The sequence below is a fragment of the Balearica regulorum genome, chromosome 2 (assembly GCF_011004875.1).
Source record: "Balearica regulorum gibbericeps isolate bBalReg1 chromosome 2, bBalReg1.pri, whole genome shotgun sequence".
Classification (NCBI taxonomy): Eukaryota; Metazoa; Chordata; class Aves; order Gruiformes; family Gruidae; genus Balearica; species Balearica regulorum.
The window spans coordinates 114,964,384-114,990,934 of record NC_046185.1 but is presented as its reverse complement, the minus strand read 5'-3'; the positions used below and the strand labels follow the sequence as shown (position 1 = coordinate 114,990,934).

The 26,551-nt window shown below is 41.0% G+C and overlaps 1 protein-coding gene across 5 annotated transcripts in view; it reads right to left on the bottom strand.

The window, feature by feature from the left end:
* Positions 1-26,551, bottom strand: part of BMPER (BMP binding endothelial regulator) — a 147,934-nt gene that overhangs the window by 56,254 nt on the left and 65,129 nt on the right. For all 5 annotated transcript variants that reach the window (XM_075745378.1, XM_075745379.1, XM_075745380.1 and 2 more), the window contains 5 exons: positions 15,774-15,873; positions 12,405-12,514; positions 11,642-11,782; positions 9,241-9,345; positions 3,708-3,753 (listed from right to left, as the gene is read on the bottom strand). In XM_075745378.1, coding sequence (XP_075601493.1) covers positions 3,708-3,753; positions 9,241-9,345; positions 11,642-11,782; positions 12,405-12,514; positions 15,774-15,873 — 502 coding nt within the window. The remainder of the gene's footprint in view (positions 1-3,707; positions 3,754-9,240; positions 9,346-11,641; positions 11,783-12,404; positions 12,515-15,773; positions 15,874-26,551) is intronic.

The window sequence follows — 26,551 nt, the reverse complement described above, 5'->3', positions numbered from 1 at the left end:
CTATAATTCAAAAAGATCTCAGCTTTTTAAAAATAAAATGAAACTTTGAATGCAATTAGCCCATATGCTGAATTAAGCCCTAAATCAAACAGAACACATTATTAACTTTTGAAAACTAGCTACAGAACACGCATAATAGAATTTCATTAGCTTTTCTGTAAAAAATGCATAGCCATAGAGTACTTTACTCATAACCGCTGCATAGTGCAGCTTGATATAATACACATTACAAGGTGTGGTGTCAAAAACTCCACAGGAGTCTTTATGGTCTATTTCATAAATAAAATAGCCATTCCAATTTGTCCAAATACATATTTATACAGTAGACCATCATGGCTGAAAGAGCTGAGGAGGTAAATCATGAACAGCATTCCAGTATGAACTAACAATTGCAGTCTTTTTGTTGATGTATTTCTCCATGGCAAGGAAATAACACAAGAAACAGGACCAGCAGGGGCCTATGTGGTCCTTTAGTCCCACTCCCTGCTCTCCCAGGTACCTACAATGCATAACCCCACCTTCTTTCTTCCCTTTTTTCTTTTTTCTTTGAAGAGTCAGCATTTTTTTCAGTATTTCTATAAAAACACACAAAAGGGATCCAAGACCAGGTGAAAGTACTAACCTTTTACTCCTAATGCTGGGTCCAAATGCCCTTGACTTTGGTTTAGATCCATTGGTGATTTTGTCAATTAAAAAAGCTGCAGAATGATTTGCGATGAATGAAATTTTCTGCCCCAAAAGAGGCCTTTACTGCAAAATCAATCATGTGTATTGCTAGACCTAGATGACTGCAGTCCACTTCAAAAAAACTTCATCCATAAAGCCTCACAATGACTTGGGTAAGACTGTGTAAGGATTATTGATCATGATTAAAATGTACCTACACGGTTGCAGTAGGAAGCTTTCATACTGCATGCTGTAATTTCAGCAAGGCCTGTCAATTCTTCTTTGTCAAGAAAAAAGATTTAACCTCCACTGCAAATTCCCATCTTTGTGTGGAGTTGAGAGCAGTCTCTTAATGTTATTTGAACTCAGGTTTAGTGTTTTCTTTTTTTAATATGAAAATGACCTTGGTCTAACATAGGATTACTAATTTATGGAATTGACGTCAGTGGTGATTTTTCTAAATCAAGCCCAAAAGAGTACATTTCATTACATTTTTACAGCAGCATAAACTAAACTGTTGAATTTTCCACTGGTATGACCACTGTGTTTAATTAGTGATAACTGTACGCCAGCCATGGAGCTTAAACAGCAGCATGCCAAAACTAACCATAGTTAACTTCGGCAACAGTAGACAAAAAAGACTCTCCAGCCCTTTAGGAGACGAGGTACTTTTTCTCTCTGCAACAAACCGCTTTGAAAATAATCCTTTGATTATTTTTTTTTTTTCCAGTTTAAAGTGTATCCTTTAACAACGTGACTGTTTTTGACCCACTTCGTAGAAATTGGCTGCATTTAAACTGTACTCAAAGCTCTCCTGTGTACAGTATGTTCTTGTACCTCCTATGTTGTTTTTACTTTGGAAAATTAATATCTGCTGGACCGCCAGAAATGTCTGGTGTCTTAATATGTAGAGAGAAGATCAACATGAGTGGGTGGGTGAGGGAAAGGGCTGTGCATGTACATCTTATCTCATCAGAAATTGGCTGAATTAGCAAAGTTTCTAATTACTGAGATAGTGATCATCACTGAAATCCTCATGCCTTTCGCCTGTCTTATGTCGTGATGAGATTTACAGCACTTCTGGTGCAAAGGTGGAATTAGTTCCTTGCAAATGGCAACTGTTAAAAATGCTAATGTTAAAACAGCTAGTGGCAGCAGCCACTGCTCTATGACAGTGGGTATTTAAGCTCTTCGATTACATTACCTGATAAAAGCTAGGAACGGCCTTTTAATCATAAAAGCTTATAATCAGCTCAGCATCAGCAATAGTCCGTAGTGAGACAACTCTCCAAAAAAAAAAGGACCCCTCTGTTTCACGTGCAACAGAAGAGCATGCCACTGCAGGACGGTGCAACAAGCCTCCCAGCCTCACGCACAGCCAGTGCAATGCAGATGAGACCCATAAGAAGAGGCTAAGGGAATAAGGGTGTTTATCCTGAAGGCTTTTGGGAGACCTAAGAGCAGTCTGCCAGTACCTAGAAGGAGGTTACTGGGAAGATGGAGCCAGGCTCTTTACAGATCTGCATGGGAGGAGATTGCCCTTGATGCCCTTAATGTTACACGTCTTACAGTCATGACTATTTCCTTCTTATATCATCAAGACGTTCTGACTTTTTTAGGGAACCTGGTTCCTAGATGAGTTATTTTTACATTGAAGAAATCTATTTTTTGCCTCCTTCTCCCATGAAACAGTTATCACAAGTTGTCATTCTCTGGCAGCATTTCTGAAGGAGTCACTGTACTGTCTTCTTTTTAACACCTTACAGTAGAGGGTCTCCTGTGCTTTGAGAGAATGGCTGGCCCTGTTATTTTCATCCTCTCTCATGTTACAAAAGAACACGTGAGAAAGGTTAAATGAGACTGGAAAATAAGAACAGAGGCAAGACAGAGATCAATAATTTCATGACACTACTGACATGTCATGTTTGAGCAGAGGTCTATGCAAATTTCTTCTCCCTTGAAACTGAGCTAACATGAAATCAACTGCTGGTCAGTTGAATCCTCTTTCATTTCTCCCTCTGCTCGGTATTATTTCAAGTGTTTCTGAGGTTGCCACTTGTATTTAATTTCATTTTGATACTGAAGACTTGCAAACTAGATTTATTTTATCACAAGTTACATGTTTTAAAATAATTGAGCTGCAGAGTGGAAAAACAGGCATTTAGCATATGGAATTTGTGCAACCCAAGAGCACCCAGAATTCACTTGATCAGCAAAACCAATTTGATTTTAGACAAAAGAATAGGAAACACTGTCTTTAAAAACCTGTTCCCTCTTTCAGAAGCCTTCCTATAAATCATAAAACCCCATTTTAACAGTCTGTCCCTATTTGGTAAAATACTTAAACATGTCCTGAAGGAAATATGTAATTGTATCCTGTTAAGTTCAGTGAAGTCTGGCCTCCTGTTGACTTAAATAGGACAAGCTTACAGATAATATTTGTGTAAGTAAGTGCATGGTTTGCTGACTAGGAGAGAACACAAGTGATATCATAAGATGATCATTCCTGAAGTGAAGAGTAAAGGGATAAAAAGGTGATGGTTGAGCTAAACATCATACAGACAGAAGGATAGCTTTCTATTGTACTTTCCATTGCTGCCCCAGACTGTGTCTCAGATTTCTGCACACCTTTTTTTAACTCTCACAAATCACCTGCAAAGGTGTTGGATTATATATACACATAGCTGGGCTGTTATTTACAGGTATAAAAGGTACTCAGTGCTAAAAGTTACAACTCTATTCATTTGCTTATTTTATTACCCATAAATTTCACAGGCCAACTATATCCTTCAAAAAGCAGCATCTCAGATTTGACAAAAATAGTGTCATTTGGAAAAAAAAAAAGATAGAATAAAAATAAAATACCCAGGCATTTTATTTTAAATTTACACATTTATAGGAGGCAAAATCTGTGGCCAGCAATAATCACCTGCCCTTTAGCCACATCTAAAAAGAAGGCAGAAAAGCAAACATACTTCTACTATATTTATTTTCTCCAACAGAATAAAAAAGAATTTAAAGAATGAGAAGAAAGAACTTACTTTCAGTGCAAATAGGACAGCATCCTTTTCTGTTCAGGATTTTACCCTAATTGGGAGAAAGACAGTCTGATTTAATGAAAGAGTTTTTGGAGCAATGACTGTGTTATGTTGTAAGGCTGGATAAGCCTTTGAAAATAGTTCAAGTTGTGTTTGAACTCAATGCCCTGGTTACAGCTTCAAATATCAGGTGCTAAAAACAGACAGAACTATTCAAAGAGCTTCCTGGCAGTCTTGTAAGAAATTACATACTAAAAGGGTTCTCTGTTACCACTTTTCTCTTTAGAGAGAGTGTGAGAGAATTTTGGACTCGTATTCACAGATATCTAGAGCAGACTAGTTGTGGGGTTAACAAGATCCTACCTTTTCCCCCACCTCCCAAAATATATATACATTTCCTATACACATGCTTTTAGTCACCACACAGAGGCAATCTGCACCACATCCACCCCCACACTCTCCCCAAATCATTCATTTTTCCTACAGAAGGAAGGAAGGAAGGAAGGAAGGAAGGAAGGAAGGAAGGAAGGAAGGAAGGAAGGAAGGAAGGAAGGAAGGAAGGAAGGAGGCACTGGTGGACATCTAGTTTGGCCAGATTTCTTTCATGGCTAAATCTGATGGTATCTCTCCCCAAATCATATCACCAATCATGGACCAATCTCCCCAGTGAAGTAAATGGGCATGCATCCAAGGATGTGCAATGTCTAAAAACAAGCAATTTGGTCTAGTCATAGTAATATGGGCAAAAGGTTCGAGTCTTTATTTACCGATCTGCCCAGGTCAATTTTATTTATGGTTGTGTCTTACACAAGGCTGGCTAGAAGCAGGACGTATGCCTCTGTACGTATATTCATGCTCCTCTTCAGTCTTCATAGAATTAAAAGATGGTCTATCTGATTTTACTTAAATTCCCTAAAGCTAACCATCAAGCTAGAGGATAAGCCTGGAAAATTTCAGACTGAATGATGTGTTTTTCCAAGCAAAAACTGGCATGGGTTGTAACAGAACTTATGGTGATATTGGAGCTTGCCCGCTTTCCCATATAGGGAAGGAAGAGGCTTACGGAGCTGTGCTACTCCCCAGCACCGACCCTTTGCTCCAACAGCAGTTGAACACAGAGAAAGTCCCCTTTGTGGGACCACTGGTCCTGTGAGCATCATCAAGCAGGTGAGCAAGGAGCAGCCAGCGAGAGCGAGCAAATGGAGCCGTGCTATTCAGCCAACTTAACAGTTCAGAAATGCTCGTGAAAACAGACCAGAAATAGGTCGCAAGTCTATGCAGAGAGCGGGAAGTGGGCACAGCCAAGCTTTCACAACGTGCATGGGGAGACGTGAACTCCGAGTATCTGCCGGCAGGGCAGAGTGGAGTGCGCTTTGTCCTGCTCGTGCTTGATGTACCCAGATGGCATGGATGAGAGCTTGGTGATGACTGTGCTTGCGCTCATCATCCGCAGGGCATAAAAGTTCAGTGTAAGCTTGTCTCTGAATCTGCAACTGCATGTGAACAGACTTGAGGCACATCTGGACTTGAGAAAAGGGCTGGATCAGAGTGTCACTGGCGGTGTGGGCAATGCTTAGATGTTTGCGTGACTACCAGGCTGCAGAGTAAAGAGAATAGCTGAGGGCCAGGCTGCAACAGGGAGACCTACCAAGCACCTGCTAGGACAAAACTCCTTAAAGGAGGAACTGTTAAAACTGCACAGAAACAGGGAGCTTGGCAACACTTATTTGTATGAACGGAAGAGGTGCAGCCGAATGCCACACACTGCACTGCACCGTCTTACCTCTCCGTTTCAATAAGAGAGTTGAAATCATCAGCCGAGCTGGAAGTGGCAAAAATTCAAGTGAAATTGGAATCTCCAAGGCAGCCTGCTGAGGCTGGTTACTTGAGCCACCATGTTGGCCTGAGATCCTGTTTTTGTCTTGTAGAATAAGGAAACCCATTATTGCTAACATGTGCTGCAAGAGTTCGTTAGCATTGAGGGTTCCCTTAGGAGTGGGCTAAGTGATGTGATCCCATTTTTCCCTATGAATATTTATAAGCAGACCACATTTGAGTCTATTTATTTTCTGGGATTTTTCTTCTTTTTTATGAGGTTTTCAATTTTATGTCTGAGGTTTTTATTTTCTATTTTTTTTAAGGCAAGACTAATTGTGGGGGAGAAGGGGGTTGTTTGGTTGTGCAATAGCAACAGCTGTTGTTTTTTTGTGCTTCATTTGGCACTAGAGTAGAAACAGCAACTTTTTGTTTGTAATAATAACAGATGTGTATAACATTAAATGCAGTCTGTGCTAGAGATGGGAGAACGTGTTCTGAATAAATTTTCAACTCACTTGAAGTTCACGGGTTCAAAATTTACCCACAGAATCAAACTCTGCAAATGTCTTCACATGCCGTGCATTTAATTCTATTAACTTTTGCACAGCCTTGGAGCTCAGAGAAGGCTGTATGTGGTAAAATTCACCAGGCTTTCCTCTAGCAGTACTAAAAGAGACATGTCCGTGACCACTGACCATTACTGCAGGCTTACATTGTTAGTGGGGAACGCAAAGGTGTAAGGAGAGGAGGTGGAAAATGATAAGGGTGGGTAATCAGAAAGGAGATGTCACAAGACAAGAAAGAGGCTGGAGCAGGTCTAGGGCGAGTGAATAGTAAATTAGTTAAGAAAAGGTCTAAAGGATCTCTGAAACTCAGTCTTGCCAAGTGTTGAGATTACTCCCTTTCTATAAAGTATTTAAGCATGTGTTTAAGTTTAAGCACACATGGAGGGCCTACTAACTTCAGCAGGACTGGACACATGCTCGATAGCTTTGCTGGATGGGGGCCAGCGTGTACCGCACCTTGCAGGCTGACACTCCAGGTAACCAAGAGAGGGAATATCTATCTGGAATCAGCGGCCAGAAAGTAAGAAACAGAAACCACAAGCCACAAGGCTCACTAGAGGCCCAAGGAGGACTGATTTTACTATAAATATGACAGGAGGGATTGAATATGCGAGATGTATTGCCTCCGCTGCAGATGAAAAGAAGCTAGGAAAGACACTTCCTGTAATTACTGATACAGGATTAAATGCTCCAAAAAGAAACAGAAAAATATGCCTATTCCTATGAAGAAAATGAAAGAAATGGCAGAAACAGTCTTCGAAAGTATGTCAGCCTGCCACCAACACACTGAATAATATAAATGGTTGCATGGTATTGGAAATTTCTGCAGAAACTTTGAAACCCATCCTTTCAAGAAATAATTGGCTAAAATCTATGCTGATAAATTAAATAATATTCCATCACACACAAAAAAACCCCCACAACATCATGCAAAGTGTATTAAGACCACATGGCAAAGCATTTAAGTCAAGGAATAATATTGTAAGTTCCTTGTGAATCTTCAATCCTTTCACACTCAGTTGTGTGTATTGTAACACAGTTTTAATAAGATAACTTTATGTGGCCTGACACCCTAAGGGACACTAAACAGCATTTTATTCCACAGCAGTCTTCAATAGTCAGTAGAGACTGCTTACTGCCAGAAATAATGTGAAGAGAGAAATGGAGTTCACACCTCTACAGTTTGCAGAGACAGCAGCATAACGCTACACGTGATATCCAGACTTTCAGTATCAGAATCACTAATATATCTTTATCTTGAATAATGTGGTGTGTTTAATTAATGTTTATAGATTTGTGACAGAATATCTCATCATAGACTAGAGCACAGATGAAAAGTAAAGGATTTAAAGCCATTAGCATACATTATTTGCTTTAAAATCACTTGGTACCCACTTGGAATAGGAAAATAAATCTCACTAGAGTTTACATTCTTTCTCCTACTTGTCCTTCCAATTTAGCTTGGAAGAGCAGAAATGTAATGTGTACCTGTGGAGGAGGGTGAGTTTGCGTGCAGCTTGCTGTAGACTACACTTTATGGTGGGGAGTAGGCTGACTGGTTAGATACTGGAGGGAATGGTGCTTCAGGGTAACAAAGCTGATCTTTTCAGCCCTAAGAAACTGGACCTTGTCTGAGGACTCAAGTCAGAGGTCTAGGGAAATTTAGGAGTTCATGTTAACCTTGGAGCAGATGTGTAGCAGCGCTGAACGAGTTTGTCAGTCAGCCAGTTATGCTGCTGCAGGACTGTGGATGGTGAATTTTTACCCACCGCTATTTTCATTTTTGAAGCCACTTCAACTCATCATCTCAATGCTCAAATTTATATATGGGAACTGCTGAAGTGGTGTATTTCAATTAAGATCTATATTAAGCCATATTAGTTATTTGATCTCAGAAGGATCATAAACATTTGAAATGCATCAGCACAGGGAGAATATAAATGAGATGCAGTGTTCCCAGCCAAAGAAGAATTTGAAGAGACCTGTAGAGTCCAAGCTCTCACCTCCTGCTTATACTGTGAATGGCCTGAAGGGAGCAAACCTGATTGCCATGTGCCACATCAGGTTCCCAGAAGAGCAGCTCCATCTGTTCAGACTTCCTAAGATGTATGCAACATCTCACATGAGGTCCCTTAACAGGAGAACTGCCCTCTGCAATGAGTGCCAGAGTGACAGGAAAAGGATGTCACCTCTTCTGAGGATGCCAGCATTGCTCTTGCAGCCCACTGTCACAGCAGAACAGGGAGCACCAAGGTACAGGCTCTCTATTCTACCACCGCTTCTGGCTGTCAAAAGTTCACACGTACAAAATTTTACAAACTAGAGTTTGTCATTTAAAATTTTATACCTAGGTGTCTGTGACTCATATTTTCCCCACTGGCTTCCAGAATGGAGAAGGAAACACTGAGAAGGTGTAATGCTAACGACTTGGCGCTCTCTTCTGCAGTTCTGTTCAAAGATCTGCCCCTACATGAGATGCTATTTAGAGCTCCCTCTTCTGAAAGCTTGAGCCAGTAAAACAAAATAATTTGTCAGTGACATAAATCCAAGAAACAAAGGCTGACTTTAGCTTGAGGTTTCGAGTCATGCTAATTTTTGAAGCAATTAAGTAAAGTTACAATTACACCACTCTTTAGGTTCACTTCAGACTTTCAAATAAAAAATACTCAGGCTGCAACCTTAGAGAAAGCAGCATGGCTTGATTGAAATAATTTGCTTTGCTTTGTCTAATTTACATTTTCAACCAAGAATTAAGCCTCATATGCACTGAGAAATGCAAGTACAACAGCCTCCTGTGGCTTGCCTTCACAATATGCATGCTCTTGAAATATTAACATAGTCATCTCACCACTCTATAAAGCTATTAAATATATGCAAAAGAGATGTTCCAGTGCAGATATTTGGGACAGAGAAAGTTAAAGGGAGGAGGACGAAAGGAGCACAGACTCTTCAGAACAAGGACAGAGGCAGGAAGCCCATATTCAGGGTAGCAGTAGCACACTTGGGGAACGCCAGCCTAAATTAATATGCCAGAGGATCACTTCTTTCCAATTTGCATGCCCCACTGCCATGCACATATGTCCAAGAAACACTGAAAAAGATAATGGTGGAGAAAAAAAGAGAAGAAAACTCTGTTCTTTTAAAAAACTCACATGAGGACAGCTGCTGACTGGAATGCACTGTTTCTTGCGACACTCCGTCTTGCCTTTCACACAAGCACAGATGGTGCAGTTCACAGAAGACCACATCTCTCCATCCTGCAAGAGGGAACATGATATAGTATCAGCTGGGGTGGCAACAGGAAGCTATTTCAGCAATGTATCATTGCACAAGAAAGGATGACTTTCCCTGTTGGCATTGTGTCATTGTTTAGTCTAAATTATTTTGAGGTGTCTGTCCATGGCCAGTCGGATTAAAGACAAACATCAAATTCAGCAGGGTTTTCTTCCCTTTGGCCCTCTAGGTCAGAAATTAATTTTTCCAAGGCTAACCAAATCACATTTGCATTTTTCATCAGTGTCCTGATTATTTGCATTATTTTCTCTCCAGTATGTGTCTGAGATGTGATCACACCTACCACAAATTTTCATTTAAGCTCACATAATTAGAAAAACCTGATTCATTGGGTTGAGTGACGTCTTTAAGTTGTTGCACGTGAAAGTATTTGATTAAGATGTCAGCATATAGTGAATTTATTCCCAGATGAAGCTTCATTTTGACATAGGGCAAGAATGGTCGAATAATGAATTCTAATTTAGATTACTTACAGCACTTTCACAGATACTTGATCTGCTAAACATCTGAAAATGTTTAGAAGAGATACAGTGCTGAACTTCTCAAATGCAGAGCAGGTAAGACAGTCTATGCATGACTCTTAAAGTATTAGGTGCAGAGCAAAATATGCCTCATGATCTTGTCCCCACTTAATTGGGAAGGATTGCTTGTGGAACTGCCCTGGCTCCTTTTTATATAGTGTTGGATTTGCCAAGTGTGGTTCCTAAAACATTCTGTCTCAACCACTAAGCTAGCCCACTTAGAGCCAAAATGTGCATGTTTGCTGTTTACAGGGCTGCTGTGAAGGAAGGGTGAGGATAGACCTGACAGGAACAGGCAGTCCAACCAGACAGCTGTGAACAATTACTTGCCCACCTCAACATGATGTTCTCACCAGAGAGAAAAACAGACTAAATCTGAAATGCCAAGAAGCCTAACTCATTCGGTGCAGCGTGCTTGGTCAAAGGCTGTCTCTCCCCTATCTTTTGTTTCCAGGCCATGCTACAATTGCCTGGTGTTCCTGATGCAGATAGATACACTCTTGTGGGCCTCTAATGACCACTCTCCAAGCATGTGCTAAGATAACCAGAATATATCACAGCTGACTGCATGCAGCTACCCTGATTTTTTTGTCTCACAGCTGGTTTTGCACAGGGGTTTTGCACCCCTGTACAAAATCACATTCACTCTGTGCCCATTCTACCTGTGTTAGACCGTTAACTTCAACAGAGCAACAGTGGAATTACCTTTTTTGCACATGAGGCCAGAAATGGGTGTACTGTCTCGTTATTTTTTCTTACTCCATATAATACTGAGTAATATAATAAAATCTTCACAAGAAGCAGAATATTTTAGTTGGGTGCCTAAAAAGCAGGCATTTGTTCCTGAAGCACAATAGCACCAGTGTGAAAGTGCCAATCAGATGGAGTATAGTCTCAGCATACAGTAGGTTCACATGTAATTTCCAGAATAAACACTTCAGCTATGTACACAAAAGATGGAATAAATGGGAAGCAATTCTGGCTGAGCAAACCAAGTATTCACAAAGGATTTAACATTTGATCTGATTCAAGGGTCTCTTAATTCACAGATGGCCCATGAGGTGACAGAATCTTTTTCTGACACTGTGAAAAAAGCTGCACCACTTGGAAAAACAAACAGGGTCTCAGCAATAGCAGAAATGTTCTGCAGGGAGCCCCTTGTGATTTGGAAACATTGGGTGAGAATGCAGTAGGTAACAGTTACTACATGGCTATGCCAATATAAGATATCAGGGGTGCTGTCCTTAGCAGAGATGTGAAATGTAGTAAATCAAGATGAGTAATTTTCAGCCAAGACGAATTTCGCAAAGCTCCTGTTGGCTCAGCTATGGAAAAGACTCTTTGGCTCAGCAGATAAAGCTTACATATCACTCAGAATATCTTCTCCATGAATATCAGTGTTTGTTTGGGAAAGCAGAGCATTACTATCTCTTACTAAAAATGCATTACTTGTCATGAAGCAGCAGTTTGAATCTCAGCATAGAGAGAGGGAGACAACACGTCACATCAATGAGGAACTAATCTTTAACTGCTGTGCATCAGCAGAATTTACACAAACTCAGAAAAAAAAATAGCAGACAGCAAATTTTGCAAAGCTTTGCCTTTGAGTTGTTCCATCATCAACCAGGATGGTGAGGATTCTGCTAAAAAAAAAAGCCATAATACTCATTTATGGTAAACTCATGCTGGTTCAGCTGTTACAATGGCATTTACTCTTGAGCCACATCTGACACTTTACCTGGAAGATCTTATTGCCAAACTTGCACACTTTCACTTCCTCAGGAGAGATATATGAGACACACTCCTTGCAGCACTGGTCTTTATTTTTATTGCATTCACCAGGAAGTAAGCACCTCTTCTTACATAACACTGTTGAATCCTAGGTAAAAGGACAAAAGGAAATCATGAAATCATCACCAAGATGTTTGTTCTCCTGTGTGTCCTTACCATAACATTTCTGTTTGCTCAGTCATTGCATCCACCCAAGGTACAGCCCAACTGCTTTGAATAGGTCAGCTCAGAGAAAATAAAAATTATTTACTGGATTAAGGGAATCTTTCATGGTCTGTGAAGCTAAAGCCCAGCTTGTGCTTCTGTTGGCCTGCAAAATCTTACTGATTTGGTGACTCTTTCATTTATTAGCGTAGGTGCAAAAGTGCAAGTGGTCACGGTCATGTTAGAGGAACTAAAAGAAAAAAATCACTGCCCTTCAGCAGAGATTTAGAAACTCCTCTTCCACTGTAATGCAAACTTAAAGAGGATCACATAATCTGAGTAAATTTAATTTGCATCACACAGTCAAGCGTCATGTCTCAGCTGAGGCAGTTAGTAACTTTTTAAATTTTCCTAGCACAACTGCAAGTGCTCTTCAGATCAGATTCTCAGGGACCACACAAGATGCCAAAGAAGAACAGTATCAGGGCTTACAGTTCCACAGCTCAGCAAATTACTGCTAAGCCAGACAACCAGCAGCACACAATACCAAAGCACTGTGGACTCACCTTGCATGTACACATTGTGCAGTTATCATAAATAAATGAGGACCCGTTATCATACACGTTGCTGTGAAAGAGGCAGCTTCCAAATGGGAGGTCAAACACTTTCCTCTGTCCTGAATATAAATAAACAGTAATAGAAACAGAATGTGGTTGAAAAGATGCCATATTGTCAACAAAAATAGTAGGGCTTATTGTCACCAGACCAAATTCATGTGCAATGTCTCATTTGCTATGTGTTTCCATTTTGGTGTGAAAAAAATATGTACTTTTAACAGTTCACTGTTCTTCTAGCACATATTCATCTGTAGAAATTCTGCCATGGGAGGGAATATAAATATGATTTATGGCATGTTTATATTGGAAAAATCTTTCTTCTCCTTCTCATCATAAAGTGCAGATTGCAGCTAAAGGAATAAAAAGTAAGCACTACAAACTCTTAGGGTAGGTACACTTAAACTAATTTAAACAGTCTTTAACTTAATGCAATAACTTATCAAATAAAGCAGCATATCTACCTCAGGGGTTCACAGCAGCCAAACTAAATCAGCTCAGTGACACTGATGCAAAAACCACATAGGTGTTGTCCAGTCTCATTAAGATAGCTTGGTGTACTATGTTCACACAAGGTTGCAAGAAATACAGGCATTTGCATGATTTATGAGCAGAATGAGGGCAACACAACATATTTAGTTTACATATCCCATAAAATATTTGGGTTTCATGAGAGCGAGGCAAGGTTTAGAGCACTATACAGGGAAGGCAGCATCCATATCAAATCCCTCTTGAAGTCCTGCAACCCTGCAAGCACTTTCAGATCCAAGTTGCAACACACTTTACTGTTCTGCAAGCTTCTCTTATTCCTCAGCTTCTTTCCTTGTAGGTTATTTTAAACAAAAACACTATACTTACCTTCCTGGGTTTGAATACCTTCCCCTGTTTATTTTTGGTGGCAGCCAACTAATAAGTCCTTTTATGAGTGGCTGCCAGTCTCCTGGCTTATCATTTCTGAGGTCTGATGTCAAATGGGCATCAATTCCGAGGTAGGGAATGGCCACTATAAGTACATACAAGAAGTCACCAACTACTAGGTCAATACTTTTGCTCTCAAATGACCAGGTCCTGGCACACTGTAATTCCTTCCCTTTTCAATAATTATTGATAAATGTAGAACAGATTAAAAGAAAAAGGTTCCATTTTCCTCTGAGATGAAAGTGAACAAAAGGATAAGCACTCAGCAAAAGCCATTGGATTAGCCTTGAGTTTTTACAAATCTGATGTTAAAATTACTATTGAACAAAAGTTAAGAAATAATTGCTATTGTTCATTTAGACACAATTTGAACATCTTTCTCCTGCAAATTAGCTACCTCAGACTAATCTGTGCTTGCATAAACCAGCCTTCCTTTTACTGAATGTGCATCTTTCTGAAAAGGCTTAATTTCTGTTGCAGGACTGACACGTGAAATCAGGTGAGGATGCTCAGTAGCCCTAAAAGGAACAGCTCTATATCCATGCACCAGTTAGGGGCAAAGCCTAGCATAGTCCTGCCTGTAACAACACCCCTACTGCTCTATGTGGGGCCAGGACTTCAGTCACATAACTTATGTCAACAAGTGAACAAACGTCCAGTTCTCTCTCACACTCTCTTGCCAGGATAATTCCAGGTGGCCAACCCAGTTCAAAGAGTTGGTAAAAAAACACGGACAAAAGAGCTACCACTTTAAAAGATGTGGTGGTGAAGATATTGGCTTAATGGTTGGCTTTGTTGGCTCATAACCACTAGTTAAACTAATAATTCAAGTCCCTGTAGAGTCCACGGCATTCTTCTAAGCTATATACACTGAGTATCAGGAATTCGATTGCAGGGAGGTCCTCCACATGATACTTTAAAAGCCATGCCTCAGCATCCCTGAAAACGTTTCTCTTTCCTGACTGCCATGCAGTATGCTACACATCCCTTGGCTCTACCTCCACTTCAAAACTTTCAACACTTCCCTGTGAACAGACATTATCTATTCACAGGCATATGACATGCTTTAGAGTGGAGACCACATAAAAAGAAAATCATTATTATTAGTGAACTCATTTACAGACATTTCTAAGAGGGAAAAAAGAATCTGTAGAAAAATCCCCATGAAAGAGTAAAAAATTAAAGCTGGGTTTTGAATGCCTACATCAAGGAAGGGAAGGTTCACCTGGGAAAAGCATGTGGTGGAGAGGACAAAGGGAGTTTACAGAAGGAAAGATGTCCTTAGCCAAAATAGAACCTCAGTGTTTGGACTGTGTTCTTCTCCATTTCATTCCTCTACTGTATTACTCTCTGATACTGCGGTTAAATATTCCAGGCAGATACTTATCTGTAGCACTTCTCAAGTAGCAAATGAACGAATGAATAAATAAATAAATAAATAAATTCAGGTTTGTTTCAAGCAGTCAAAACGTTAAGTATTATGAGAAGCTGGAACCCTCTAGTAACCCTCCAAGGCCAGATCTCTCTGTACCCCTGACCTACCCTGGAAACAGACTTTGGATAGTAGTAAAGATATGGTCAAAATGACAAAAAGTTTCTGTTGAAGAACTGGGAATTATCAGCTCTGAAAATTTTCCAAACCTAGTTATAACCTCATAGACCAAATTAAAGCTAATTTACTTCGTAGGATGTAAGTGCTCCTTGTTTATGAAATAGAGGGACACATGCTGAGGGACGTTAACCTGTGGGATCTGTGGATATGGTGAGAGCAAAATAAGGACTCTCAAAAGTCAGTGCCTTCCTTGGCATGACATCAAAGAACTAGCCTTTCTTAGAGGCCTCTGACTTACTCCTTTAAAATGTATTGGAAAGATGTAATTGAAAATATTCCTGGCTGAAACTGTGATTCCACCTTAAGAAGGCAACCATGAGGCAAACTCCCGGGTCCCTGGCCTCTCTGACAACAGCTTCGAAGAATGCAGTTTCAGTCCAGAAGTTTCCTCTGACCTCAAAACCAAGAATGCAAATGCACACTTGAATAAAAATATGAGAGGGTGAGGCCTTTTTCGTGTGGCAAATTCCAATGAAACACTTCCTCCTGACTCAACCTCCTTTGTAAAACACGTGTAATGAAGGTGGGAAACATCTCTATATTTGTCACTAAGCAAACCAACGGGTCTATGCTCAAATGGCCTTCTGTGGCTGCTTGCTTAGTATCACCCATCACAAGCCTACACACTGACCCTGAGCACTTGTTTAAACCTGTAGATTATCAACTCCACTGAGCAACACTGTCTCTTCCACCTCTCAGAATTTACCAGTATTGTGAAATACTGGTATAAAAGATGCTACACAGAAAAATATCATATGAATTACAAAATTCCCAGGGAAATAAACACTCACCTAAGCATTTGGGGCAACACTGTCCAGCAGGAATGTGACTGAGGTGCTGGGGACATGAGAGAATGGGGCAGACTTCTTGGATACACTGTGTCCTGCCACCCTGAAGGAAAATAGGCTCAGTTAGCAAAAAAATAAAGCAAAATGTCAAGTAGACATGCACACACCCACACAGACTGGTAACAAGTCTTGAGAAGCTTTAGTCAAAGCAGTATTTGCCAACAGAAATTTCTGCTTGCATCAGGCATACAAGGAACATGTGCGACTGTCCTTCGACACTTTATATATTGCTTGCAGACACCTTGGATTATTCATATTTTTTCATTCTCTCAAGCAATGAATGTAATAGTTGAAGAAACAGTTTCTTTCTGTCTTATTTCTTGGTGTGGATATGAGAAAACCAGGGAGAATAAAATCATTATCCATGAACCTTTCCGGATGTTCAAAAAAGTTATTGAGCAATTTTTTACATTATTCTTCACCTCATGTGCTGTGCCCTTCTAGGCTTGTCTGGGACAGGGATTAAGTGCTGAAGCAAGATGAGAGCAGGTGTTCTTCCACTATGTCCATGACCTCAGAAACCAAATAAGCCAAAATCACTTAAGAAAGCACATTCTTGTTAGCCTCCGAGTCCAACTATGCAAACCCAGAAGGTCTGCTTTCTTCAGAGGACTGAAAACCCAGAGGGCATATGAAAATTTTGAGAATTAATGTGGAAAAAAAAAAAAAAGCAACCTGGACTGGATATATCCTGGTGTATCAATGAATATCAGAAACAGAGAGAGGCAAAAAGCACAGTAAAGATGAAAGCACAGGATATATGTCTAAGATTAAGTCAGTCAATATAGATCTTTGTTCTCATTCTGCACTGTTGCCCGAATACTTCACCGTGCTTATAAAATACTGTGTTTAGCTCTGGACCCTTTACCAACATGTGCTCCATACGCTCATGAGAGGTCCAGGTTGTTAAACTTTAAAAATCAGTCCACCTTTGTCTTAGTGAGAGAAGTCAGCCCTTTTCATCTAACTGCCCTGCCTTATTTATCACTCAGAGCCACAGGCTCACCCCAGCAATAAGCTTTGTGTTCCTGGATGCTGTGACGGAAGACTTATGAACAGTCTCCTCCCACCTACACACTGGATGCCTCTCGGGGCTCCCTGGGGAAAGATGGAAAAAGCTGTTCATTTTTAAAAGCTCTGAAATGATGGTATGCCATTCCACTCCTAATGGCCTCAGTGAATCATGTAAAAGCTTTTACATACGGGCAGACCCACATATACACTATTATACAGAAAATAACATACTGACTGTACCCCCATTCTATAATAAGTTTTCAGGCACTGAAGTCTACCTGTCCCGTGGGGCTACCAAAGCATCCTGAATGCACATGGCTAAGAACTGCTCGTAACTCTTTCACCATGGCATGCAGGAACACAGACTTTATTGTAGACTGAAATGACTGCTCTAAATTAAGGGTCAGACCAGAAACTTGACAAAATGAAATGAATTCTTCACTGATGTTCCTTATGATGCTCAGGGAATAGCTCTATGAGAAGAGCCACAGGTGCAGAATGAAAGAGAAAATACCAAATAAGGGCTCGCTGAAGCAGTGCCGTCATTCAGCCCAGGGAAAAAGGCTAAGAGAAGACAAAGTTCAAACTTCAGTGACAATTCAGCAAGTGGGAAGGTAGGGCATGGAGACCTCAGCCAGTCTGGGGACAGGACCAGGGATACATCCATGGAAGATAAAGCGATGATCCAACACATGGTGAGCACAGGTCCTGTATTTAATACTCATATATCCTATGCCCCTGCAGAACTGCTCTGGAGTCTTGCTTCTCTGAGAGATTCAATCAAAGCTCAGGCTTAGCACATTATTGAGACATTGCCTTTGCAGCCTGTTGTATCAACATTTTTTTAAATACAAAATGCCATGGATAATATGAAATATTTCTTCATTTCAGCCTTTTGTTTACAGCTCCTTTTTTACCTTTTGTACTGGCCCCTTCTCTGCACAAAACTAAGTCCATTTGCATCTCTCTCTTTACCCCACTGCTACTCTTGCTAGGGTGCAAATTCAAAATCAGTCTGAAACAAATTAATATGTACCATTTAAAGTAAGAATGATTCTACTTGCCCTACAGTGCTTAGAAAGATAGCTCATCTGGCACTATAAGGAAATGTCAGAACCTACATGATATTTCTATTTTCTTAAAAGCCTCAGTCATCACAATTCAAAACTCACAAAGTATTCAGAATACTAGCTTTCAAAGCAGGATTAGCTAGTGCTGCCAGTCCTTTAAATTGCATGAAATAGAGCTGCGTAGAAAAAAACAGTGCAACAAAAGTTCAACCAAAAAATAAAGGGAAAAAAAATAACTCAGGAGAGCAAAAAGATTGGCTCTGGATGGCCTAAGCCAGGGTGGGAATTGCACAGTAAACACCTTGCCCCTCCACCTCCCAATTACAGCTTTTAGCTCACATTTCCCTGTTAAGCATAACATCTCCCAGTCAGCCAGAATATTCCAGGTCCGAAGCAACACCTTCCAGTAAAACCAAACCTGAATTGGAGGCTAGCACAGACCAATAAAGTACAAGTGACATCTGCTTCCTGTCAAATACAAATAAATCCTTGAGCGATAGTTACGTGAAGCCTTAATCAGGGGACGCTGCTGCAGTCCACAGTCCTCTGGAGGTAACAGATTTTGTAAGAAATCTATAGCCTACAATGAAAAGATTCACTTTCCACCTCAGAGCCAAAAAAACCACTATCACTCCTGCTGCTCCCTCATATATGCAAAACAAAGCAAGAGGCTCCCTGGCATCGGCTTGGATTGCGGTATGGACTGTGGTATTGCCTCATCTCAGCAGCTTTCTCAAGAGACAGAAGAGAGGTGAAGATGAAGTAGCACTTTCTAACTCTTCCATGAGAGGTCCATCTTTGAGAAAGACAACGAGTTTTTCCTAAAATGAAAGCATGGAGCTAGTCTAGCTACCCACCCATCCACTTCTGCTAAGCTTCTACCTCAACTATGATACTTCACTGTTCAATAAGGACACAAGAAACTTGGCAGAGTTGAGAGACGCACCCAGCCAGGCTGTGGCTGACTTTGCTGGAGACACTGGATGAAGGATAGAGCGCAGTTTCTGGGCAGGGTACCCACATGCCTGGTGCACAGCATGTATGCAGCTTGTGTGCTACCACAGATGGAGAGAAAAATGTCTGCAGAAAAAACCTGTCTGTCCAAAAACTCCCCAAAGGTTGGGAGTCTGCTGCAATTCATCTCCAAGAGCCTTGGGCTTCATCTACCCTGACAGCAAAAACAATGACCACCAGCAGCAGAGCTGCCCTTGTCATAAGCAGATTTTGAAAGCACTCATGAAATCTCAGGAGGACAGAGGTTTCCATACTGCAAATTTGTTTGCTACTGATAATGAGCATGTCTAAACTTAATAATATTTTATATACATGTTACGTAATGTTAAAGGTTAACTTTAGTATTATCAAGAACCATGTTTCTTGTGGGCATCTCATTTTCCATTTCACTTTCAGGCTTTATCTCTGTGCTTTAGTGAAACTATAAATCATCTAAAAAAGATTCCTCCCTAGTTTTGCCCTATGTTCACCTTGTGCTTGAAAGACTCTGCTAATCCTCCAACAGAAGAAAAATTTCCATTGATTTTGCAGAATATTTTGTCTAAGTGCTGGCATTAGGATTCAGCCCACAGTGGATTGTAGGCATTTATTTTTAACTTTCATTCTAGGAGAAGTGTGAAAGGTTTCATTTGCTACCAGTGAGGCTATCCTTATAGGGGGGAAAAAAATGTTATAAAGAAATATCAACATGACATTTCTCTCAACTCCAGGATGCCTATTCCAGATATTTAGAACAGGGTCAGATGCACACTGCAGCCTCAGCAGGGGTTGCTGTAAGAACTAAGACAGATGTTCAAGGTTGTCTCCAGCTATGAATAAAGATTTTATGCCACCAGCATGAAAAATACCTTTGAAAGTTCCACAGGGTCACTACCAAGCAAGTCTGCCCCGTGCCAGTGGCAAGAGCAGCCAAATAAACACACAACTGTGTGACTGTCTTCAACTGCTCTAGCACAGTGCAGGTGACTATAGCCACCACACAAGTATTAAGAGACATTATCATTTTTATGACTGCAATGGCATAAAGGCAATGAATAGAAATGTGCTGATAAAGAGACACACATATAATTTGGGATTCAGATAATGATGAGTATTACCATTCTGGGGAAAAAAAAAAAAAAAAAAAAGATTGAGGCATACCAGGACTCCTATTTCACTACGCCACATTCACTGATGTGTATAAGGCTTCCTATGTGACTTACTGGTCACCAGGAGGTCTGCCTGACATATTAACAACTGTGTGATAGTAAGGACTTCCACTACCTCCCAAATGTGTACTAAATACATAAAACAAGTCACCAACATATACTATGCAAACATCTTCAAGATGCCCCTGGAATTGCATGCTTATAAACCCGTACCTTGGGTTTACAATCAGATGTACAGTCTCTAATGTGTCATGTAAGTAGACTTCAGGCACAAAAGCTGAGAGGATACCATATTTAGAGTGTGGTTTTAATTTGGAAATAAAATAGGTGTTCTCCCCCAAATCACATGAAAGACACTCCAGTTTTTATAAGAATGCTGATGCACTATGTGACAGACAACCTCTGGGAGTAACTTCACCCTTACGCAGTATTTCAGGGTCCCTTAAACAGCCATGTCGTGCACAGTGAGAGTTTCCTGCAAGGGTCACGGGACACAGAAGGTTTTTAGGAAATGCACAAAGTAGCAAAACAGGTCTCAGCCTAAAAGCAAACAGCACATCAATCAGTTCAGCAAACAGGCAGACAAGCCAGAGCTTCCCACATCCCTGCAGCCAGATCTATTGTCTAGACTAGGATTTTTTAAATGCCTCTCTAGGAAATATTGGATAAAATTCCAAACAGGAAAATCATGATCTTCAGTTCAAAACAACAGGTATTTATACTGCCTTGTGTGCACTAGATCTTTAAACTCTGGATCTAGATCTCAAACCCTATTTTTCCTGGGATATCACTGCTATAGGAAGCCTTTAGAAAGTGGTCCTAGTGACAGTCTGAAGTGGTGTCATAAGAACTGCATGTGCGGCAAATGCTCTAAAGACCTCTCCTTCATTTCAGTACCAGATCATGCAGATGAATGTGGATATAAAATATATAAAATATTGTCTTAAATATTAGCTAAAATCTGTACATATAAGAAAAGGCAAATTGAAAGATTCTTATGAATAAATTTCTAGAGCAAACTCTGGGGCAAAGTAAAGGCACAATTCTTAAACTATCATTTCCCCCTGTTTTCTCTCAATCCAATGCAAAGGCATTCCCTGACACAGCCAACAGAAGCTTAAAGAACTCCACCAATTTCTAGCAGGGAAGAGTTTGACTCTACCACCTCTCCCATCATGTGCACCCTTATGATCCAAGTAGTTAGGTGTACTGTGTCATCAGCAAGCTGTATTAATAAGAAAGTTCAGTTAGCTGTCTACAACTAATGTAAATTCATGTCCTCAAGCTCCTAGCAAATTGCAAATGCAGTTGCAAAGTGTTACAGAGTTAAGAACATCTTGACCTAAAACCAGGAACCGAAAAGCCTCCCTCTTTTGGAAGTTAATCTGTATGTGGTTGTATCCTGCTGCTGAGGAATTATCTAAATTACCAATTAGTTAGTAATTTAGGGCAGGATGAAGCCTCTAAAATACAGTCATGCTTTCCATCAACCAAATATCATGTGTACAAAGTGACTCCGTGTAAGTGCCAATCCAACTCAATCTTGCCATCTAGTCTACTTCTGAAGAGCCACGTTTCCTGGGACTGCTTATTTGAAAAAAAGAAATTTTCTCTTTTTCAGAGGGGAGTGGGGTGCTGTGTTTGTTTGCAAATGCACATCTGAAATACCACAGCATCCTCTTACAGAGTAAAGGACACTGTTCTGGGGTATGGCTCCCCACTTTGAAATTGGACTGTTGCCAATCCTGGTTCTTTCAAGTTTTGAAAAATGATTTGGACTGACCCTCCTGTGTGAGGAGGTGGAGGACCAGGGTATTTACTGCCCTGGGTGAAAGGGAACATTCTGGAAAACGAAATCTGGGGTTGCACAGTAGCTTTCTTTAAGTACACATAAGCAGAGACACTGCTCCTAAAATTTCACAGTTGCTGGAACTGCAGAAGGGCTCCTCAGAGAAGGTCAGGCGGCTCTCTGCTCTCAGCTGGGGGACTCAGCGCAACCAGCACTTCGTCATATTTCTCCAGTCTAATAGCACTGTGCAGAAGTGTTGCTGGGATTATATTGCATCTGGCTTCACAATCCAGCTGAAATCAAATCACTTGCTGACCCAACAGCCTAGCTGCAGAGTCTAGCAGCTGAACAGCCAGCAGCCCTCTCCCCTCCAGGGCTTATGCACTGAGCTCTTGGCTCTGTTGAAAGTGATGTTGTAAATAGCCCCTCTTCACTTGGAAGCCTTGAAAAGTTCAATCGCGGTGTGTACTTTTCCCCTTTCAGGCTGATTTTCAGAGGAAAGAAGGCTTATGCAGGCACAAACCAGGCACACCTGTAGCTTGTGAATCCCTGATCAGCCCCAGCCACAAATGGTCAAGGTACTCCTCTGAAAAAGGCACATAGGGATAAAATAGCAAAAATCAAAATGACATTAAGATCTCAAGGACATTAAGTTCCTACAAGTTTTGTCAAAACCACACTGCTGCAGAGAGTTTCCTTCCAAGGAGACAGCAGCTGGCTGTCCAGGCAGCATCTTGCCTTTTGCTTGGTGCTCGTGTCACGGAGGGGCTGGAGGAGAGCTGAGATTATTGCAGTCAGGCAGATAAAGGAGCAAGGGCCACACATGTATAGAGACAGAGCTTCACTACTGCTGCTGCTCCTGGAACAATCTCTCTATTGCGAGGTTAGCAGGGCAACATAAGGCAGGTCTGCATCCCATACGTACTGCACCATTCCTATGAGATAAGGCATTTTTCTTCCTTTCTTTTTCCCATTACCTACATGGAGTCATGATACCTGTGTTCCAGAGTGGACTGCAACTACCCTGAGTGCTGGATGCTTTCAGCTAGAGCCCACATACTTGTTCTGCTTTGAGAGCTGTTGTTTTATTGATCCTTCTCCTGGACAGTTCAACAGCTCAGGTTTTTTCCAGGGATAGATCTCTCAACAAATTTCTCCTGCAAGCTGAAATAATTTGTCCCACAAATTATTCCATCTTTCATTAGGTACTCCTTAATGTCTCTAAAGTTACATGTAGAAGCCAGAGCTTTCAATTCTGTAATTTAAGTGCCTATTCCTCCTCCTGCTAGATGATAGTTAAAAAAATCAACAGTATCTCTCTAGAGCTCAGAGATGTCTGGATTCACACTGCACCTCAAACACCTTTGTGGGCTGTTTAATTATCCCAGGCACTATTTCCAGCAACAGAGCTTCTCTTCCTTCTCAGAACTTTTTTCCCAGTGAGACAACATCTAAAAAATTATCTTTGTTTTCTCAACTTTACCCACAATGTTCAGTGCTACATGGCAGGTTAGTTCTTGCTTTCAGCATGGAAATGATGGGCCGGCATCTCAAACCCAGCTTTTCCTCTAGTCTGAATCCTTTCACATCACCTCCATCACTTGCTGCCATTTCACACACTTACTAATCAAACTCTTCCTTGCTGCGGGAATTAAATTGATTGCTGCCACTGCATCTTATATAGTTCATGCTGGGTAGTAATATCAAAAGGCTTCAGACTTCTGAAATTAAAACTAGCACTTTTTATTAAGAGAGCTACTTAACAGAAATGCCACAACCACAGGTACCAATGCACGTACCCTCCACGCATACTTTGATGTTTCCTATAAACCAGACAACCTTCTACAGGCCGTGCTTCCCCCTCTAATTTCCCTGCCAGTTGCTGCACAGGGCACACTCAAACAGCGTGAGGTCATCTCTCTGAATGCTGCTAGGGAAAAGCGGGATACGGATCTAGCGCCATACAGCACTCACTATAGCACAATGCCTTTCTATAGTGCTGGAGGTTAGAAGAGGCTACACGTGGTGGAAGAGGTAAGATTTTAAGGCAGGATGTAGGCAAGGACTGCATCAAAGGTCTTACAAATCAGCGGGAGTCTTTCAATTGATTTTTCAGTCTGCTTTGGATGACAGCATTTTGAACAAAAATCCCAGAATTCACACAAGGCAATGGTGAAAAAAGAGCCAAGATAACTGCTTCAGTAGGAATGGACCAGGAAGGCAGCCCCACATTGCAGAAAGGGGCAGAGCTCTGCAGCACCTTGGGGGTAAAAGAGCAGCAGTTTCGTGGGGACGGCAGAAGGGAAGCAAAGACATTGGCGAGGAAACGATTCTGGCATGCCACTGCAGGAGAGAGTTCGTGATTAATTTAGCTGTTACACCAGAGGTCTCCAGTGACTATGGAAGCTTTGCCATGAGCCACATGATTATTTATTTCTCTTCTAAAAAGAACTGTTTCTATGAAAAATTGCAATAAAACATGTTATGCTGGAAACCCTCTGTGGCCAGAAAAACTATTAAAAATTACTAACAAGCTTTTTCAGCTTATTCACGTCCCATCCCAGATAATAAGAAAGTTAGGGTTAAATCCAAGGGACTTTCCTAACTTCAGTTATTAGAAGCAGAGCAGTAGCTCTGTAAAGCAGGTCCTGGCTTCTTGCAGCCATGACTTTTCCCCTGAATCAGCTGGAGGCTGCTTTGTTTTCATTGGCATCAAGAACACACGAAGCACAGTCCAGTGGGTGTACAGTTGTGTATACACCACCAGTGCATTTGCATAACATTTCAAAGTCCTAACCCGATGCTTGCAAAATGATAGCCACTGCCACAATGTAGTTATATAAATAGCACTTGCTTTTCATAAGATAAACTTGTACAAAGGTTTTCCTTTTTTTCCTTTTTCTGCAGCATAAGCTTTGTGATACTGCCTTACAAGCTTTTCTTGCTATGTCCTACAGTAAACGGTACTCCTGTAATCCCCACACTTTGGCAGCTATCAGTCACCACCTTCACCCCCACTTCCAATTCCCACATTACAGCACAGTACTGGCCTTCCTTCTGAGAACAGCTTTTCCTCCTGAACAATCCGTTCGCAGGGATACAGTCATTAAATCCCTCCAGTGTCCCCAGCATGTTTCTTGCACACGCAGAATACTAGCACCATTGTGGTCCCGAGAAAGGTGACAATTCTGACTCTCACTTCATCATCATTCTTTAAAATACTTGGTCACGACAAGAAAGTCTACAGATGTATCCGCACAGCTTCGCCTTAGAGCGTTAGTTTTAAATAATTCACCTTAAGTTATCTGCAGGACTAAATTGCAAGATTTGAGTGAATTAAATCTCCAAATGCCCAGCTTCTGAAACTTGGCATTTAGATACAAAATAAAGGCTTTCTTTTCAGTGGTGCGGATACTTTCTTGTAGACAAGATGAAGTTCATTTCATCACATGGTTTGAAGCTTCATTTTTTGGATGTGCAAATGTATAAACAAGTCATGAATGAAACCAACTAGGGTTGTTCTTGGAACAGGAAAAAAGCACACAATTTAGAAGAAGGTGCCTACACACCTGAATTTGGAAAAGTTGTTACTACGTCAAAACCTGCCAGAATAGCCCACACCAAATCACTGTTGCATTCACAAGCAACGAGAACAAATTTCCTTCAGTGATTCAGGGCAATGAGGTATTGGAGAGGTTGAGACTTAATCCTTTACCAGCAGTTTCTACAATTTATGGATGCACTTGCCTGAAAGTTTGATGATAAGGCACACTGGTATCTGTAGAACAGCCATGGTAAAATAAACCATGCTGTTGTAGTACTAAGGACACTACTTCTAGCTTTTTACAAGACCTTTATATGTGCATGTACCCTCCTTAAATGTTATGCTCCACATACACTGCTGAGGTAACCTCAGGAAATATAGGATTACATACGCACTGCTTCCTTAATGCATCCATCAAAGGTTGTTATTAACAGGAGATCCTGTTTGTCCTAAGCACTTAGCAAAGAGAGTTAAAAATACATTTTAAAGTGTTATGCAGACTTCAGCAAGAGAAAGTGCTAAACTGCAGCTCATTCAAAGGACTTCTTGGAAATAAAGTTTTAGGAAAACTAGGCTACCTTTATGAAACCAGTAGGTTACAAAACTGTTCCTACAATGAAACAGTCACAGGGGTATCTTCAGTCTACCTCAAGTGGTGTAGGATTAGACTCACTGTAGGCCAACAGTACTTACTTACAGTAACATCCCCAATACCACAGTGCACAATTCCACCACTTCACACTAGCTAGAGCTGTCCCGCCCCAGACATATGGCTTGGATTTACTCCAGGGTGGGGCATACTCCAGCTTGTGATCAAGGGAAAGTAACACATTTTAGTCTTAAACGCAAGCCTGAGCAAGGGTGCTGAGGAATCTGCAGCTCTCCAGAAACAGCCTTGGGAGCACTTTGATTAGGAATCATTTACAAGTCACAGTTCCTCTACCGCTTCCTCCTTCCTCCAGGGGTAATGACTTACAGAAGCATAAGCAGCAAATTCTGACATTTCCCAGTCCTGGCTAGCAAGACTGATAGGGGAATCTCAGCTTTTTCCCTCCTTCCTGGCTTGCAAATCACCTACACATACATGGGGAGAGGGTGGATGAAACCCTAAAAAGTCTTTTCCTCCTTCACGCCCCTGCATG